At 45.1% G+C, this 15861-nt stretch overlaps 1 protein-coding gene across 2 annotated transcripts in view; it reads right to left on the bottom strand.

The window, feature by feature from the left end:
* LOC121638484 (striatin-like) overlaps positions 1-15861 on the bottom strand; it is a 57738-nt gene that overhangs the window by 33534 nt on the left and 8343 nt on the right. The window contains exons 2-4 of one of the 2 annotated variants that reach the window (XM_041983312.1): positions 4374-4477; positions 4148-4221; positions 2495-2579 (exon numbers count right to left, since the gene is read on the bottom strand). In XM_041983312.1, coding sequence (XP_041839246.1) covers positions 2495-2579; positions 4148-4221; positions 4374-4477 — 263 coding nt within the window. Of the gene's footprint in view, positions 1-985; positions 1023-1062; positions 1121-2494; positions 2580-4147; positions 4222-4373; positions 4478-15861 lie in introns of those variants that run through there. The other variant, XM_041983313.1, reaches the window with a different exon arrangement.

Here is a 15861-nt window from a genome sequence, read left to right as displayed (position 1 = left end):
CTTACTGAGAAACAGAAGATCTGCGATCGGTCTGTAGTTGCTCATTTGTGTCTAGATTTTCTCTTTTTAGCAGAGGTTTGATTACAGCTGTTTTTAGAAGTTCTGGGAAGACGCCCAAAATTAAAGACCAGTTCACAATCTGGACCAGATCTGGCTCCAGAGTCTTTGAGACCTTTTTGAAGAAACCTGTGGGCAGGATGTCCAAGCAGCAAGAGGAGGAGTTCAGCTGATGTAAGATGTCCCCCAGATCTTTGCTATTAATGGATTAAACTGTGTCATGGTGGTTAAACTGGTTTTCATGGACCAGTATGTCTCCTGAACCTGCTGCTGATGAACCAACTGTTGGTCTGATATTCTGGGTCTTGTCTGTGAAGAATTTGGAGAACTCATTGCAGCCTTGGTGGAATAAAGTTCAGGTGCTACTGACACAGGAGGGTTTGTTATCCTGTCCACAGCAGCGAATAAGACCCGAGCTTCATGACAGTTTCTGCTAATAGTGTCAGAGAAATAGGACTTCCTGCTTTCCTAAGTTGTAGATTTTAAGAGTGAAGTTTCTCTTTATGTAATAATGAACCTGTAGATTTGTTTTCCTCCATCTACGCTCAGCTTTCCGACTCTCTTCTTCCATTTTTCACCAGTGTGGAATTTCTCCATGGAGACTTTTTCCTTCCAGAGACCATCTTCACCTTAACAGGAGCAATAGCATCCATAATATTTAGCATGTTAGCATTAAAGCTAGCAGCAAGCTGATTGGCTGAAGCCCTGACAGGGCAGACCTCGTTAAACATCCCACTGCTGTTTTTAGTTATACACATTCTGTGATCATCTCCATTAAGACATCAGTGTGAACAGGAATCGTGTCTCAAAGAAAACACAGTAATGATCAGACAGTCTAGAGTGTGTCCTTTAGTGTGTGGGTTCGGTTATATGCTGAGTCAGCACTTTTCATAAAGAAATGAAACAACATGAAAACATCAAGTCTGACCTCAAGCTGAGCAGAACCAGAATCCACAGAACAGAACCTGGATCCACAGATCAGAACCAGAATCCACAGAACAGAACCTGATCCACAGAACAGAACCTGGATCCATCCACCGAACATCAACCCAACTCAGAAGTTTGCTTACGAAGCTGCTCACAGCTGGAACGGCCAAACTCGTCTTCCTCAACAGGACCTGGTGAAGGTCTCGGTACCGCAGACAGCAGGGCGGTTCTGATCCGAGAGGACAGAGGTTTGCTCTGAACGACTCAGAGTGTTTGTTCAGAGCTCAGCTTCCTCCTCCTCCTGTACCAGCCTCTCCGATCGCAGCAGGCCTCCAAACAATCCTCCATTCATTGTCACTGCACACACACACACACATACAACACACACACACACAGGGCAAACACAGCATCGGAGCGGTACACGTGCACACTACAGCTGCATGATGAGGATGCTTTAAAATGGCGCGTTTAGAGCCGGGGGACAACACGAGCTGCTAAGCTAACTCTTTTTATTCATGAGTAGCCCGCCCCCTTCATAAGATGAACAGTCACAGCTGTTTGTTCTCGTCCAATCAGAAGCTGCTCTGCATCACAGAGAGACAGGCGACTCCATCAGGCTCGTCAGAACTGGTCCTGGTCCTAATCCTGGTCCTTAAGGCCGGTCCTGAAGTCTGGATTGTGTCTGCGCTTACGGTCTGGTCCTTAAGTTCAGTGAAAGTCCGGTCCTAAAGTCTGGTCTGAGTCTGGACCTATAGACCGGTCTGAGACTGGATCTAGCCCAGTCCTTAAGTCCCGTCCAGAAATTTCTGTTTGGGAGAAAAACACAACATTCCTCCAGTTCAGTAAAGTGGCCTTTAAGTATCGATACCTAAGCTAATTAATATCTAATTAGATACTCATTTTGTAGAACTGATTAGTGTCGAAGAATCATTTTTTGACAACATGACAGTGAACTCGCCACCGGTTCTGGCTTTAGTCTTTTATTTGTTTGTTTGTTTTTCTGGAATAAAATCGTCTCGTAGGATTTTCACTGTTGTCTAACCACACACACACACGCACGCACGCACACACACACACACACACACACACACACACACACACACACACACACACACACACACACACACACAGTTCCCAGAAGATGTGTGTGTTTGATTCCCATTGAAATAGTTAATCTCCATTAGGAAGATTTTCATCTCTGAGACACTTAAACACACCGACTGCTGTCCCATGATGCCGTGGAGATGAGTGTGTATGTGTGGACATGAGTGTATATGTCTGGACGTGAGTGTGTATGTGTGGACATGAGTGTGTATGCGTGGACATGAGTGTGTATGCGTGGACATGAGTGTGTATGCGTGGACATGAGTGTGTATGCGTGGACGTGAGTGTATATGTGTGGACGTGAGTGTGTACGCGTGGACATGAGTGTGTATGTGTGGACGTGAGCGTGTATGTGTGGATGTGAGTGTGTGTGCGTGGAAGTGTGTGTGTGAGTGTGTGAACTTACTGTCTGAGAAGCTGACGCCCTTGTTTCCAGCTGAGCTGATGGCTGCTGTTTGGAGGACTCGGAGCGTCGCCGTCGTTCCCTTCATCTGAGGCGGAGACACAAAGACAAAGACTTACTGCGACGCTGCATCCAGCGGTCCGTCCATCGTCCATTCATTAATACACAATCATGAATTTAGATGCAACAATTGGAGTCAAACAACTACTAATAATAAAAATAATAATACATTTTATTTAAAAGCACTTTTAAACACACACTGTACAGAAAAACACAGCATTAGGCATAAAATTCAGATGCAGAAGACAAAGAGAAATAATATTAAAGATAAATATGGAGCTGCAGACTGAAGGAACTTTGATGAAGTAGGCAATTTTGAACAGGCTTTGAGTCTGGATTAGAAAAGAGGAGGAAAGTGATGATTCAAATATCCAGAGCCAGGGAGCACCCCGTGGTGGTGAGGGGGGGGGGACGACAGAAAGGTGGAGAGAGGAAGATGGAGCGGTGATCTGGACCAGGTCAGACATAAAGGAGGGTGGAGGTGGTGGATGGAGGGGGTCTGGGTATACCACGAGCAGCTGAATTCTGGACAAATTGAAGTTTACGCAGGGATTCTGAGTCAGTGAGGGTGAGGGAGGGTGAGTAATGTTGTTAATGAGAAGAGAAAGATGGTGTGAAGAGACCCAGACTCTTAACCTGAGGAGGGGAAAGAGTGACCGAAAATCAGTTCTGGATCATGTGGATGTAGTTTCTCCCAAGTAAAAATCTGTTTTATCACTGATAAGCTGAAGAAAGCATGAAGAGAAGCATGATTTCAGTTCAGTGGGACAGAAAGAGAGGAAGGATGGTGGGATCTGGTGCACAGATAGAGCTGGGTGTCATCTGCATAACATTATATTTATGGCAGGTATTATTACGAAAGGTGAAGCAGGTGGATGATTTAAAGAAGTGGCCCCAGGACAGATCCCTGGGGCATGCCAGAGATAACCGGGGGGGCTGGAAGATGATTGATCTTAGCTGGATGAGCTGAGTGCCACTCGAACGGTAAGACTTAAACCAGTCTAAAGGGGTAAGTTTAACATTTAACTAAACACATACTTGTATATGATCAGAAACTCTGGAGCTGGAATCAGTTCATTTTCTGTACCGTTTATTCCATTTAAGGGTCGCGGGGAAGCTGGAGCCTATCCCAGCAACTAACAGGCGAGAGGCAGGTACACCTGGACAGGTCACCAGCCCAACGCAGGGCCGCCACAGAGACAGAAACAACCACTCACTCCTCGGGAGAATTTAGAGTAACTGTTAACTTACGGAATCAGTTACAGCTGAATAACTGGTTCCTGTACAGTAACAAGTCAGAACTGAGCTCCACTGCAGTCCAACAACTGAATACGAAGCTCATTACTCACACGCGGTCCCTACACCCAGACCTGTGCATGCAGCCCAAAATAGCAAAAACAGATTAATAAATAACAATAAAATCATATAAAGTCAACAAAACACCATGAATCTAAAATATAAGAGGACAGGATGGGTTCTCCGTCATTCCTGTCACCACGGTTACAGTCTCTGCTTCTTATTGGTGGAAGCTGTGGAACCATGACGACGACTCAACTGTAACTTTTCACCAGAAAAAGAAAAGGAAGTTATTCTCACCTGAGTCGTAGCTGGGAGGTTTCAGGTCTCCCTGGTTCAGCTCTGTCCCGTATTTCAGTTTGTGGTATTTGGCTCTGAGGATGAAAAAAAACAAGTTATCATATCTGCGTTTTCCTCACACACAGGTGGGCGGAGCCTAAACATCACAACATCCTTTCTCTTTATTTCATCATCATTTTCTGTGCTGTATAAATAAAGAATTGAATGAAAACTTTAATAATCTCACCTCTCCTGTTTGAGGGCGTACTCCAGCATCTTGATCCGCCTGACCAGGTCCTTCTTCAGGTTCTCCTGGCCCCGCCGCTCCCCCTGCAGGAAGGCGATCTGCGCCTGCAGAGAAACACCACATCTGCAGCAAACCGCTGACACAGCAGCGTCCAGCCGCCGCTCGGCAGAGTTCAGAGCAACCAGAGGCGGCGTGGAGCCTAAACCGACCCGTAAACAGGTCAAATATTTCCTCCTTTAATCTGTCTGGAAAAAAATTCTGCTGAAAACTAAATAATTTATTTAAAAGTCAAAAGACAAAAAAGTTGTTTCATTTTCACTGCTGAAATATTTTACTTGGGCAGAATATATGATTTTTTTGTCATGATATTAAATAAACAAATAAAAAAAATTTGATCTTATCTGGCGTTTTTTTTTTTAGCAAAAAAAAAACTTATTTTGCTTTAAAAAAAAACTTTAAATACCACTGTCCAGTTATTTATTAGCTAACTGAATTACACCAAACTAAACTCATTTTTTTCACCTGTCCTCAGGAATTAAATCAAAATTAGTTAATCAAGCAATTTTTTTTTAAAAAAAGCAGAATTCAGCTAATTGTACAAAACATGGAGACAGACGAACATCAATAAAAAGAAGTGAAATGTGGCTGAAGAGAGATTTTTACTCAAACTCCGGAGTAAAAGGGAATTTTCTTTGGTTCAGGATATAAAATCTCCCACTGAGACTGTTCTGGAAACACTGGGAGGGTGGTCACATGTCGGGGGCCCGGGACCCGGGGGCCACCATCATCTGGACCAAACTCAGTGAAACAGAAACAGCTGCTGACCCTCCGAGTTCCTCTTCCTCATCTTCATCACAGACATCATTAAAGTTTCATCAGCTCCAAATCTGGTTTACTTTGGATGTAATCTGGAGCTAGGTCTCCCCGTGGACCCTCAGCAGGAAACAACCTGCAGCCATCAGACGTCCCGGTTTTTCCTGAGCCTGATCTCTGAGGACGTCTCGGTCAGCAGGTTCAGAGGCCGCTGACCCCAAAGCCTCCTGGGAAACAAGGCAGTTTGACCGCAGGCCTCATCTGATCCGTCTTAACGTCTGGACACGAAGCAGCAGCGTGGGAACAGAGGTCAGCTGACCCGGTCACAGACCTGGAACTACTTCTTCTCTGAGGTGGAAGGAGAAACGAGGTGTTCAGGTGCCCTGAAAGCAACTTCAGCAGAACTTTAAAGTTTTTCTGATGTTTACTGTCTAAAGCAGAGGAGCAGTGGTCCTGAATCCCCAGAACCCGGACCTCAACGAGTCTGACGAAAGGACGGATCCTCCCCAGAACCCGGACCTCAACGGGCCTGACGAAAGGACGGATCTTCCCCAGAACCCGGACCTCAACGGGCCTGACGAAAGGACGGATCCTCCCAGAACTCGGACCTCAACGGGTCTGACGAAAGGACGGATCCTCCCAGAACTCGGACCTCAACGGGTCTGACGAAAGGACGGATTCTCCCCAGAACCCGGACCTCAACGGGTCTGACGAAAGGACGGATCCTCCCAGAACTCGGACCTCAACGGGTCTGACGAAAGGACGGATCCTCCCCAGAACCCGGACCTCAACGGGTCTGACGAAAGGACGGATTCTCCCCAGAACCCGGACCTCAACGGGTCTGACGAAAGGACGGATCCTCCCAGAACTCGGACCTCAACGGGTCTGACGAAAGGACGGATCCTCCCAGAACTCGGACCTCAACGGGTCTGACGAAAGGACGGATCCTCCGCAGAACCCTGACCTCAACGGGTCTGATGAAAGGACGGATCCTCCCAGAACTCGGACCTCAACGGGTCTGACGAAAGGACGGATCCTCCCAGAACTCGGACCTCAACGGGTCTGACGAAAGGAAGGATCCTCCTCAGAACTCAGACCTCAACGGGCCCGAAGAATGGACGGATCCTCCCAGAACTCGGACCTCAACGGGTCTGACGAAAGGAAGGATCCTCCCCAGAACCCGGACCTCAACTGGCCTGACGAAAGGACGGATTCTCCCCAGAACCCGGACCTCAACGGGTCTGACGAAAGGACGGATCCTCCCAGAACTCGGACCTCAACGGGTCTGACGAAAGGAAGGATCCTCCTCAGAACTCAGACCTCAACGGGCCCGAAGAATGGACGGATCCTCCCAGAACTCGGACCTCAACGGGTCTGACGAAAGGAAGGATCCTCCCCAGAACCCGGACCTCAACGGGCCTGACGAAAGGACGGATTCTCCCCAGAACCCGGACCTCAACGGGTCTGACGAAAGGACGGATCCTCCTCAGAACCCGGACCTCCCGGACCCGAACTACCAACATTACTGAAGCAGTGTGGGATCATCTGGACAGAGAGCAGAAACATCCAGAGATGTTCCTGGAAACATCAAAGAAAATGGACCTAAAATTAAACCAACCTGGTGTTAAACCCGCTTCCATCCTCCAGGCCAGAGTTTTCTGTCCGGCCGAGAGACTCGAGGAAGGTTTCCAGGTATCAAACTGGGTCAGAGGTTCATACACTGGAGCTGTCAGCTGTTTTACAGTGAAGGAGTTTGGGAATAAAGTGTATTTCAGGGATGATCTGAGCTGAGACGACGCTGTTTTCTGACAGAGAGTTAACACACACACTGAGGAGGAAGTGGGACATTTGGTTCGTGTCCAGCGCTCATCAGAACTGGGTCGGTCTTCACTCCAGGCCGATGCATCTGCTTCTCACTGAGATGGAAACTTCAATCTGAGGCTAAATGTATAGTTACTGAGGTCACGGGTTGGTGATGCTGGTTCATCTCCATGGTAACAGAGACTGCAAACACACTAACAAACCACAGATGAAGCACACGTGGTTTTCATCTGGTACACATCTAAATCCATAAAACTATTATGGACCAGGCAGATGGAAGTTTTCCTTCCTGGTCCTGGTTCTGATGGAGGGTTTCCTTCTGGGTTCTGGTTCTGATCCAGTCTGGAGGTTTCCTCAGGTAGATCATTAATTTAGGAGCACAGTTATAAACTGGACTAATGTGGATCACGTGATGGATTTGGTTAAATTGGACTATAACTGGACTATAATGACCTGGACTGAACTCTGCGTCTGTAAAGGTGTGCTGGGACGACGTTGGACCGGGTTTTCATCACCCGATTATTTTTATCGTGTTCTGATGAATAAAAAGTGAAAACTGAAAGAAGTTTAACTCCATGATCTCACACCTCGAATGTGAAGCTGATTAAACAGTTTCTACATCATCTGAGCTCTTTGATGCTCCCTCGTCTGTTGCCATGGCGTCTGATGGTGAACTCAGTGGGATGTTTGTTGGCCCTGGTGAGTAGGAAGACATCTGCAGCGAGATGTAGGCGTCTTTCTTCAGAATTATACATTCTGACTCGCGTCAACGTTGTGTTTTAGGCTGTGAAATTCCTCTGAGTGCAGCAGAAAGCACCAAAAACAGATTATAACCGAGGTCACGCTGCGGTACCTCCACACGATTAACAGACTTTCCACCACGGTTCTATTAAAGTGCTCCGATGACCCAATGCTGACCTATTTCTCTGCTTTAGTCTTTTTTCACCCGGTTTTCACTCCAGTTAAACGGAAAATCGTGTGATGGAGCGAACATGTTCATCCAGCTCTCCTGTTTTTACTCCACAGCTATGGAAAGTCAGGAGTGCCACTAAAATAAAAATAAAAACCAAAAATTTAGGAAGTATTTAGACAAATAAATAAATAAAGACAAGCAAATCATCATGTTCAGACTATTTATGTATAGCTATAAATAAATGTATACATGTATTGACAAATGAATGTAGAAAAATATGTATTCATTCATTATCGACCGTTTAGTCCATTACAGGTTGTGAGGAAGCTGGAGCCTCTCCCAGCATTTTAACAGGTGAGAGGCAGGTACACCTGGACAGGCCATCAGTTCATCGCAGGGCCAACACAGAACGGCAAACAACCATTCACACGCACACACTCACTCCTAGGGTCAATTTAGAGACCAATTAGCCTAACCTCGTGTCTTTGGATGGTGGGAGGAAGCCGGAGAACCCGGAGAGAAGCCACGCATACACGGGGAGAACATGCAGACACCACACAGAAAGGCCACGCCCCCCAGGTTCAAACCCCCCTCCAGCCGAGGTTTGAACCAGCGACCTTCTCTCTGTGAGGCTGCGGTGCTAACCACCACACCATATGTACATATTTATTTCCTAATTATTTCATTGTTACACTGTTTATTTTCCCCAGTTATTTTACCTCTAACTCCTAAAAAACAGAATGAAATAATGTAAAAATAATCTATTTTAAATTAATATATAAAAAATAGGAAATAAAAACATAAAGGAAATAATTACATTTCTAAAAAAATGTATTTATTAAAATAAATTAACAAAAAAAAAATACGATACTTAGAATGATTATTTTCATGTGTATTTGTTAATAGATTTCCACACTGAATTATATTTTTATTAATAGTTTTATTTGTCTTTATATTTGCTTGTGTATTTATGTCTTCATGTATAGTTTATTTATTTGGAAATGTTTTAGATTTAAAGATAAAAAATTGACCTCACAAATAGGCCTGAAACGATTAGTTGACAACCCGTCGACTATTGTCAGGGAAAAAAAAACCTACAGAGTGAGACATCGTCTTCTTTTCTTATCTCTGCTGAGAGTTACACATATAATAAAGTCCACCAGGGGTTAGGGTTATGGCGGGTTAAAATATGGCGGCTGACTAGGGAATAAAATGGTGACAGAGGACGTCAAAAGTCTGAAAAAACTTTACGTTAAACTTACTAAACAAATTAAATACATGTGAGGTTTGTTAAGTGGACCTTTCGTACCACAAAGTACGTCTGCAACGCACGAACATTTAAAGAGGAGGAACGTCGGACTTACAGAACAACCTCATCCAAGATTTCAAAGCTGGAAGTGAAATAAGATCCATTTAATAATCATGAGATACAGAATCTGATTGGTTGTTTAAAAGTCGGTGAGTAATCGACCACCAGAATAGTCATTAGTTGCAGACCTACTCACAAAGAAAAATCAGGATAATTTATATGTATATGTACTGTATGTATTTTATATACTGTATATTTACCACCCTGATCCTGTGGGCCAGATTGGACCCTCTGGTGGGCTGGTTTTGGCCCCCGGGCCATATGTTTGACACCCCTGCTCTGAGGTCTGATCGTAGGCAGTCCTGTGAAACTCTGTAACCTCATTTAGCCGCCACCCCCACCGACTGAGGTAGCATTAATGGCGTCGTCACGGGCGACCACATCAGTTTGGGACGGGGCCCAGACGGGTTTCCTGACGCTTCGATCCAGAGCAGCGAAGGGATTATTCCTCCAGAAGCTGAGGAGATCCGGGAGGGAAGGATAAGCCGCTAAGTGTGTTTTGGAAGACGAAACGTCATGTTTTCACCTCCAACACCCCCACCCCCCCCCCCGACAATGTAAACCAAAAACACATCTCCAAGCTCCACATCTTCCCTCCTCTTCATTTTCTATTTCAAAGAGAAGTCTTGAAAAATTGAAGCTACCCACGCTGCTGGCATCACCATGACGCCAAACTCCCCGTCTCCTTCACAACGGAGGAGGCAGGGAGGATGATGATGGTGGTGATGGGGGTATAAAAGAGACAGAGGTGATGAGAGGAAGGAATACCCAGAGGAGGAAAGACCATGAAGAAGACAGAAAGCAGAAGAAGATAAATGGTGGGGGGATGAACCAGAATAGTGGCATGACGAAACATCACCTCGGGGAGAGCTGGCGACAAAATGTGCAGCTCTGAGGCTGAAAAGACTTTAATTAGAACCACAGGCCACGAAGAGCAGAGGAGGAGGAGGAGGAGTCTGACCCAACATCATCCATGATCCATCAGGCCATCATGGATAGATGGATGAAGCTGTTTCCATTTATAAATCAGAATCAACTCTAAAGCGTGCACACATGAGGGAGTGCCTTGCCCCGCCCACATGGCGCGTTTGCCTGTAATAAATATTCATCACATCATTTCCATGAAGGCTCGGGAGGGAAAAGAGGGAAGAAGGGGATATTTACGGAATGTAAAACTGAGATCCTGATGGACCACGTTGAAAAACTAGGACAGGTTTTATCTGGTGGGGATGGTGTGGTCATCACCAGGTGGAGATGCTGTCAACGCTGCCAGAGGGAAGACGCGCCTGAGAGGAGGATGGAACGGCGGGATATCTCAGTTGGCAGAGCATCCGTCTGCCATGCGGGAGACCGAAGTTCGAATCCCACAGGGATGATTCGCTTTGGAGAAAAGCGCCTGCTAAATGACAGTAATGATGCCGGTAATTTGTTTTAATTTATAAAATAAATATGTACGGATACATCTGAGATTGGTAGCAGTTTATTTAGAGTTAAATAAAATTTACACTCAGAGGAAGTCCTGCAGGTGCAGAGGGACACAATTAGGGACGGGCCGATACCGATACTAGCATCGGAAATACTCGCCGGTCCTACCAGAAATCAGGGGATCGGTATCTGCGAGTATTTCTGTCTAAACACCATCCGTTACCATGGAAACGGAATCATAATTCTTTGTTTCCTGCCCAACACAACCACACACAGGAAGTTACGCAGTCTTGCGTGACGTTGTTGGGAGCTGGTAGGCGGGAAGCAGCTGCATGAGTCACTGTTGGTCTAACATTTAGCATTAGTGGTATGTTAGTAATTTGCCGTCTTTACTCTTAGCGACATGCCTCATGCAGGGCGGAAGTTTCCAGAGGCGACACGAACGCTGCAGATTTACCAGCAGAGACTTTATCAGCACTTTCGTTGGAATCACGTGAAAGAGCAGGAGTTTGTTGCTGTAAAGGAAAACGCAACGAAGGAAGCCAGAAAGCCGCCGCAATAACAGACATCTTAGAATTTATTGTCCTGGATTAACAGCTGTTCTTTGTGGAAAAGGTTCCCGTACGTTCAGTTTCAGGATAGTTTTTAATAGAAATTCTTTGATCTGAGTTTATTTACTCAATAATTAAAACAGTTCTGTGGCCATCGTGGTTTTCACCAGTTAATAAAACATGAATTATAAATATTAAGGCCGTCAAAAATAAGGCGTTAACAGCAGGAACTCATTTATGTTTTAATTGTGTTCATTTTTTAACCGGAATTAACGCTCCTTCATCCCCCACACTTTTCCTGGTGAGAGGGTTCAACACCCGCAAACATGTTTCCTGCAGTTCTGTACTAATATGCTCCTGCTCCTGCTCCTCCTGCTCCTCCTCCTCTCTCCTGCTGTTCCGTGATTGGCTGTCGGTGATCAGCTGACCGGCTTCTCTGGTGCTAGCACCGTGTTTCTTGTTTATTATTCCTCTGAGAAGGAGGAAACTAGCGGTTCCTGGTTCGTCTTATTTTTAACCTTAAGTATTGTTACTGGACGCGCTAGCATTAGCAAAACTTTATCAGTCTCCTGTCCATCAGATCCACGTCGCTGAAGAACGAAACAGAATTTATAGAGCTCTTAATAAAATAACACTGGTATCAGATCCGTACTTGGTACCGGCAGATACCTAAACCCCAGGTATCGGAATCAGACAGAAAAAATGGTATCAGAACATCTCTAGATATGATAACCGCTATTAACCAGGTGGCCAAGGAGTTGCAGGAAATAAATGTGTGAAAAAAATGACCGTGTGGACAGAAATTAGGACAACAATAAAAACATTGTGAAAGAATAAATAAAAGGAAATCCTCCTCTTGTGTTTCGTTAGCGTAGCATCACTTCTAGACCTCCAGCCTCCAGTCTGGTCCCGCTCTGCTGGAATGAAGGACCAAAGCTACTTTCCACACTGGCTGCTACATGCTGGCAGCAGACTGGCTCCTTATTTATCTGGATGGGTTTTATAACATGAAGTTTTGTTCCACAATGACAGAACATGTTTTAGTGGTTGAGCTTCTTATTAATATCATCTCTCTTTTTCCTCAAATTCCTGGGCCAGCGGCTGCCGATCTTGGCCCACTGGGACCTGTCACCCAAGACCGTGGGGGGCTCTTGCTGGGGCTCTCCTCTGCTGCCCTCCGGGTGGGGCTGGAGTCGTCTTCGTGGTGGGGTAGCTTGGGTTGGTGCTCCGGGGCTGCTGCTGAGGGTCCGGGTCTCTGGGCTGCCCTGGTCTGCCTTTGACCTCTGTAGAGGCGTGGTCACATGATCTCACTCACCACCCTTCATCACTGATCCCTCCTCTTCCTCATCCTCCACATGCTGACAGTCACTGAGGTGTCCAGTGGGTTTTTATACTAAGAGATAATGTCTCTGTTTTTCCTGTGAGTTAGTATCTGGTTGTTGGTGTGATATGTTTGTAACATGACTTTTTGATTTGGTTATTATTTAAGACTCTTAATGACGAGCAGCTCTGTTTTTAGTAAAAGTTGTAGGAAACTTTCTGGTGTGTTCATGTACAGGTGGAACAGCTTGTTGTCTGGTGATGGTGGATTGAAGGTCGTTGCTTCTGTCTGTGGAGTTTTTGTCTCCTCTTTCTTTATTCTTCTTTCCCTTTTTGCTGTCTTCCTTCTTTTTCTGTCCCCTCCGGTCAGGTCCAGTAAGTTAACATAGATTCCATGATTCAAAGTACATAAATAAATAAATGAATCAGATTATAAAGAGGAGCCTTTTACCCATAAAACCTCCCCTTGGCAGAGTAAATTTGTTCAGCACGATACAACAACCAGACCATCATTCTGCTGCTACGATGCTGGATATAAAAATAATGCTTTTCTCTACTTAAGGCCTGGTACACACAAAATGATTTTTTTTAATTTTATGAGATTTTTTTTATCTGGTCGAGACCTCACACATGAAGATAAAAAATAAGTTTTGGTCATACTGAAAATGTAATCACAGAACAACACACGCATGACGATGCTGTCCCGCAACTGATCTACAATCTAGTTCTCCGAGCCGGGCAAACGTCGAAACGTAGAAGAAGAACCATAGCAACAACCGGCAAAAAACGAAGAAGAACGATAGCAACAACTGGCAAAAAACGAAGAAGAACCATAGCAACAACCGGCAAAAAACGTAGAAGAACCATAGCAACAACTGGCAAAAAACGAAGAAGAACCATAGCAACAACCGGCAAAAAACGTAGAAGAACCATAGCAACAACTGGCAAAAAACGAAGAAGAACCATAGCAACAACCGGCAAAAAACGTAGAAGAACCATAGCAACAACCGGCAAAAAACAAAGAAGAACCATAGCAACAACCGGCAAAAAACAAAGAACCATAGCAACAACCGGCAAAAAACGTAGAAGAACCATAGCAACAACTGGCAAAAAATGAAGAAGAACCATAGCAACAACTGGCAAAAAATGAAGAAGAACCATAGCAACAACTGGCAAAAAACGAAGAAGAACCATAGCAACAACCGGCAAAAAACGTAGAAGAACCGTAGCAACAACTGGCAAAAAACGTAGAAGAACCATAGCAACAACCGGCAAAAAACGAAGAAGAACCATAGCAACAACCGGCAAAAAACGTAGAAGAACCATAGCAACAACTGGCAAAAAACGTAGAAGAACCATAGCAACAACCGGCAAAAGACGAAGAAGAACCACAGTAACAACCGGCAAAAAACGTAGAAGAACCATAGCAACAACCGGCAAAAAACGAAGAAGAACCATAGCAACAACCGGCATAAAACAAAGAAGAACCATAGCAACAACCGGCAAAAAACGTAGAAGAACCATAGCAACAACCGGCAAAAAACGTAGAAGAACCATAGCAACAACCGGCAAAAAACGTAGAAGAACCATAGCAACAACCGGCAAAAAACGAAGAAGAACCATAGCAACAACCGGCATAAAACAAAGAAGAACCATAGCAACAACCGGCAAAAAACGTAGAAGAACCATAGCAACAACCGGCAAAAAACGTAGAAGAACCATAGCAACAACCGGCAAAAAACGTAGAAGAACCATAGCAACAACAGGCAAAAAACTTAGAAGAACCATAGCAACAACCGGCAAAAAACTTAGAAGAACCATAGCAACAACCGGCAAAAAACTTAGAAGAACCATAGCAACAACCGGCAAAAAACTTAGAAGAACCATAGCAACAACCGGCAAAAAAGAGACGGCGTGAACACAGACTTTTTTTACTTCCTTGTTCCCCAGCCAGCTCGCTCTCTGATTGGCTGCATTCCGTACCACGTCACCGTCCACGCAGTCACAATGCACGAGTTGTCGGCGTTCCTCAGAAATCGGCTCTGAAATATTGAACATGTTCAATGTTCCCGATTGTCGACTACGATCGTACGAAATCGGCTTGTAACCGCAGACCAAACGATGATTGGACAAATCTCATGATGATCTGGCTTTTGCCATCCGAGGTCGGGAAGAGGCAAAATTGGGACAAAAACAGCCCAAAAATCATTGTGTGTATCAAGCCTAAAATGAATTCTTGAAATAAAAGAACTTTTCCTAAAAATCCTTCGATGTATAACGATTGACTGTGCTGCTGAGAGCCAAGCTGGAAGATCTGAGTGAACTCTAAGAAAAAGTGAGACACACCAGGAAGTTGGTCTGGAGCTCCGAGATGTCCTTCTGGAGGGGGGTGACGCGTGGTCCAGCGCTGTCCACGTCAGTTATTTCTACAGCTCACACACGGCCAGCCAAGGGCTTTACAATCATATTAGAAGAAAAGGCCCAACAAAATCAAGCAGGATAACATGACTAAAACAGGTTTAGCTAAACAGACACCACAATAAAAACTATAAAACCCAACGGCACTCCAACTGAACTCGATTTAAAAGCCAGGTGCTGACGATTCACTACCTGGAAGACAGGATGCTCTCAGATCTGGAAACTCCGGATTTATAGTGGAGCATCTACATAAAACCAACTTCTCTTCATTTGTGCTGGATAACAAAATTCTGGACTTTCATTTTTATTTATTTAAAACCTGAATTAAGAGGAGTCGTCTCGATCAGCTGATCCTTCAACCCCTCGGTGTCTCGGTGACCCTGGAAAGAAGAAACCAGCTCAGCTCTCAGAGGAAACCACACCGGAGGTCTGGTTCTGGGCCGAGAAGCAGCGAGCATTAAACTGTGGCTGCAGAGAGAGTATCGGCTCCCCAGAGAAACACTGACGCTGTTAAAGGGCCCTCAGGGCCGGTTTGTTTCTGCTCCTCATCTCACAGCTCTGTGCAGGAGGAGGCCGAGAATAAACATCCACCCGTCCATCTGCTTACAGACGACGGAGGACTGGGATGGGGTGGGAAGGTTTTGGGACGCTGATTCTTTCTTTAACTCGTGTACACAGAAATCTTTGATTTTCAGCTTCTTAGTTAAAAAATCAAAACCAACCAAAGCATCTTCAACTGTGCTTTAAAAACATCCTCTGATTTACCAGATAGAGTCTCTGAATAAAACTACATTTAGTGGCTGGATTGTAAACCTCCTGGACGGGATAGAAATGCTGAAAAACTTCTGTAGATCAGCT

The sequence above is a fragment of the Melanotaenia boesemani genome, chromosome 4 (genome assembly GCF_017639745.1).
Source record: "Melanotaenia boesemani isolate fMelBoe1 chromosome 4, fMelBoe1.pri, whole genome shotgun sequence".
In the NCBI taxonomy this organism is placed as follows: domain Eukaryota; kingdom Metazoa; phylum Chordata; class Actinopteri; order Atheriniformes; family Melanotaeniidae; genus Melanotaenia; species Melanotaenia boesemani.
The sequence above is the reverse complement of the archived record's forward strand: the minus strand, read 5'-3'. Positions and strand labels throughout refer to the sequence as shown.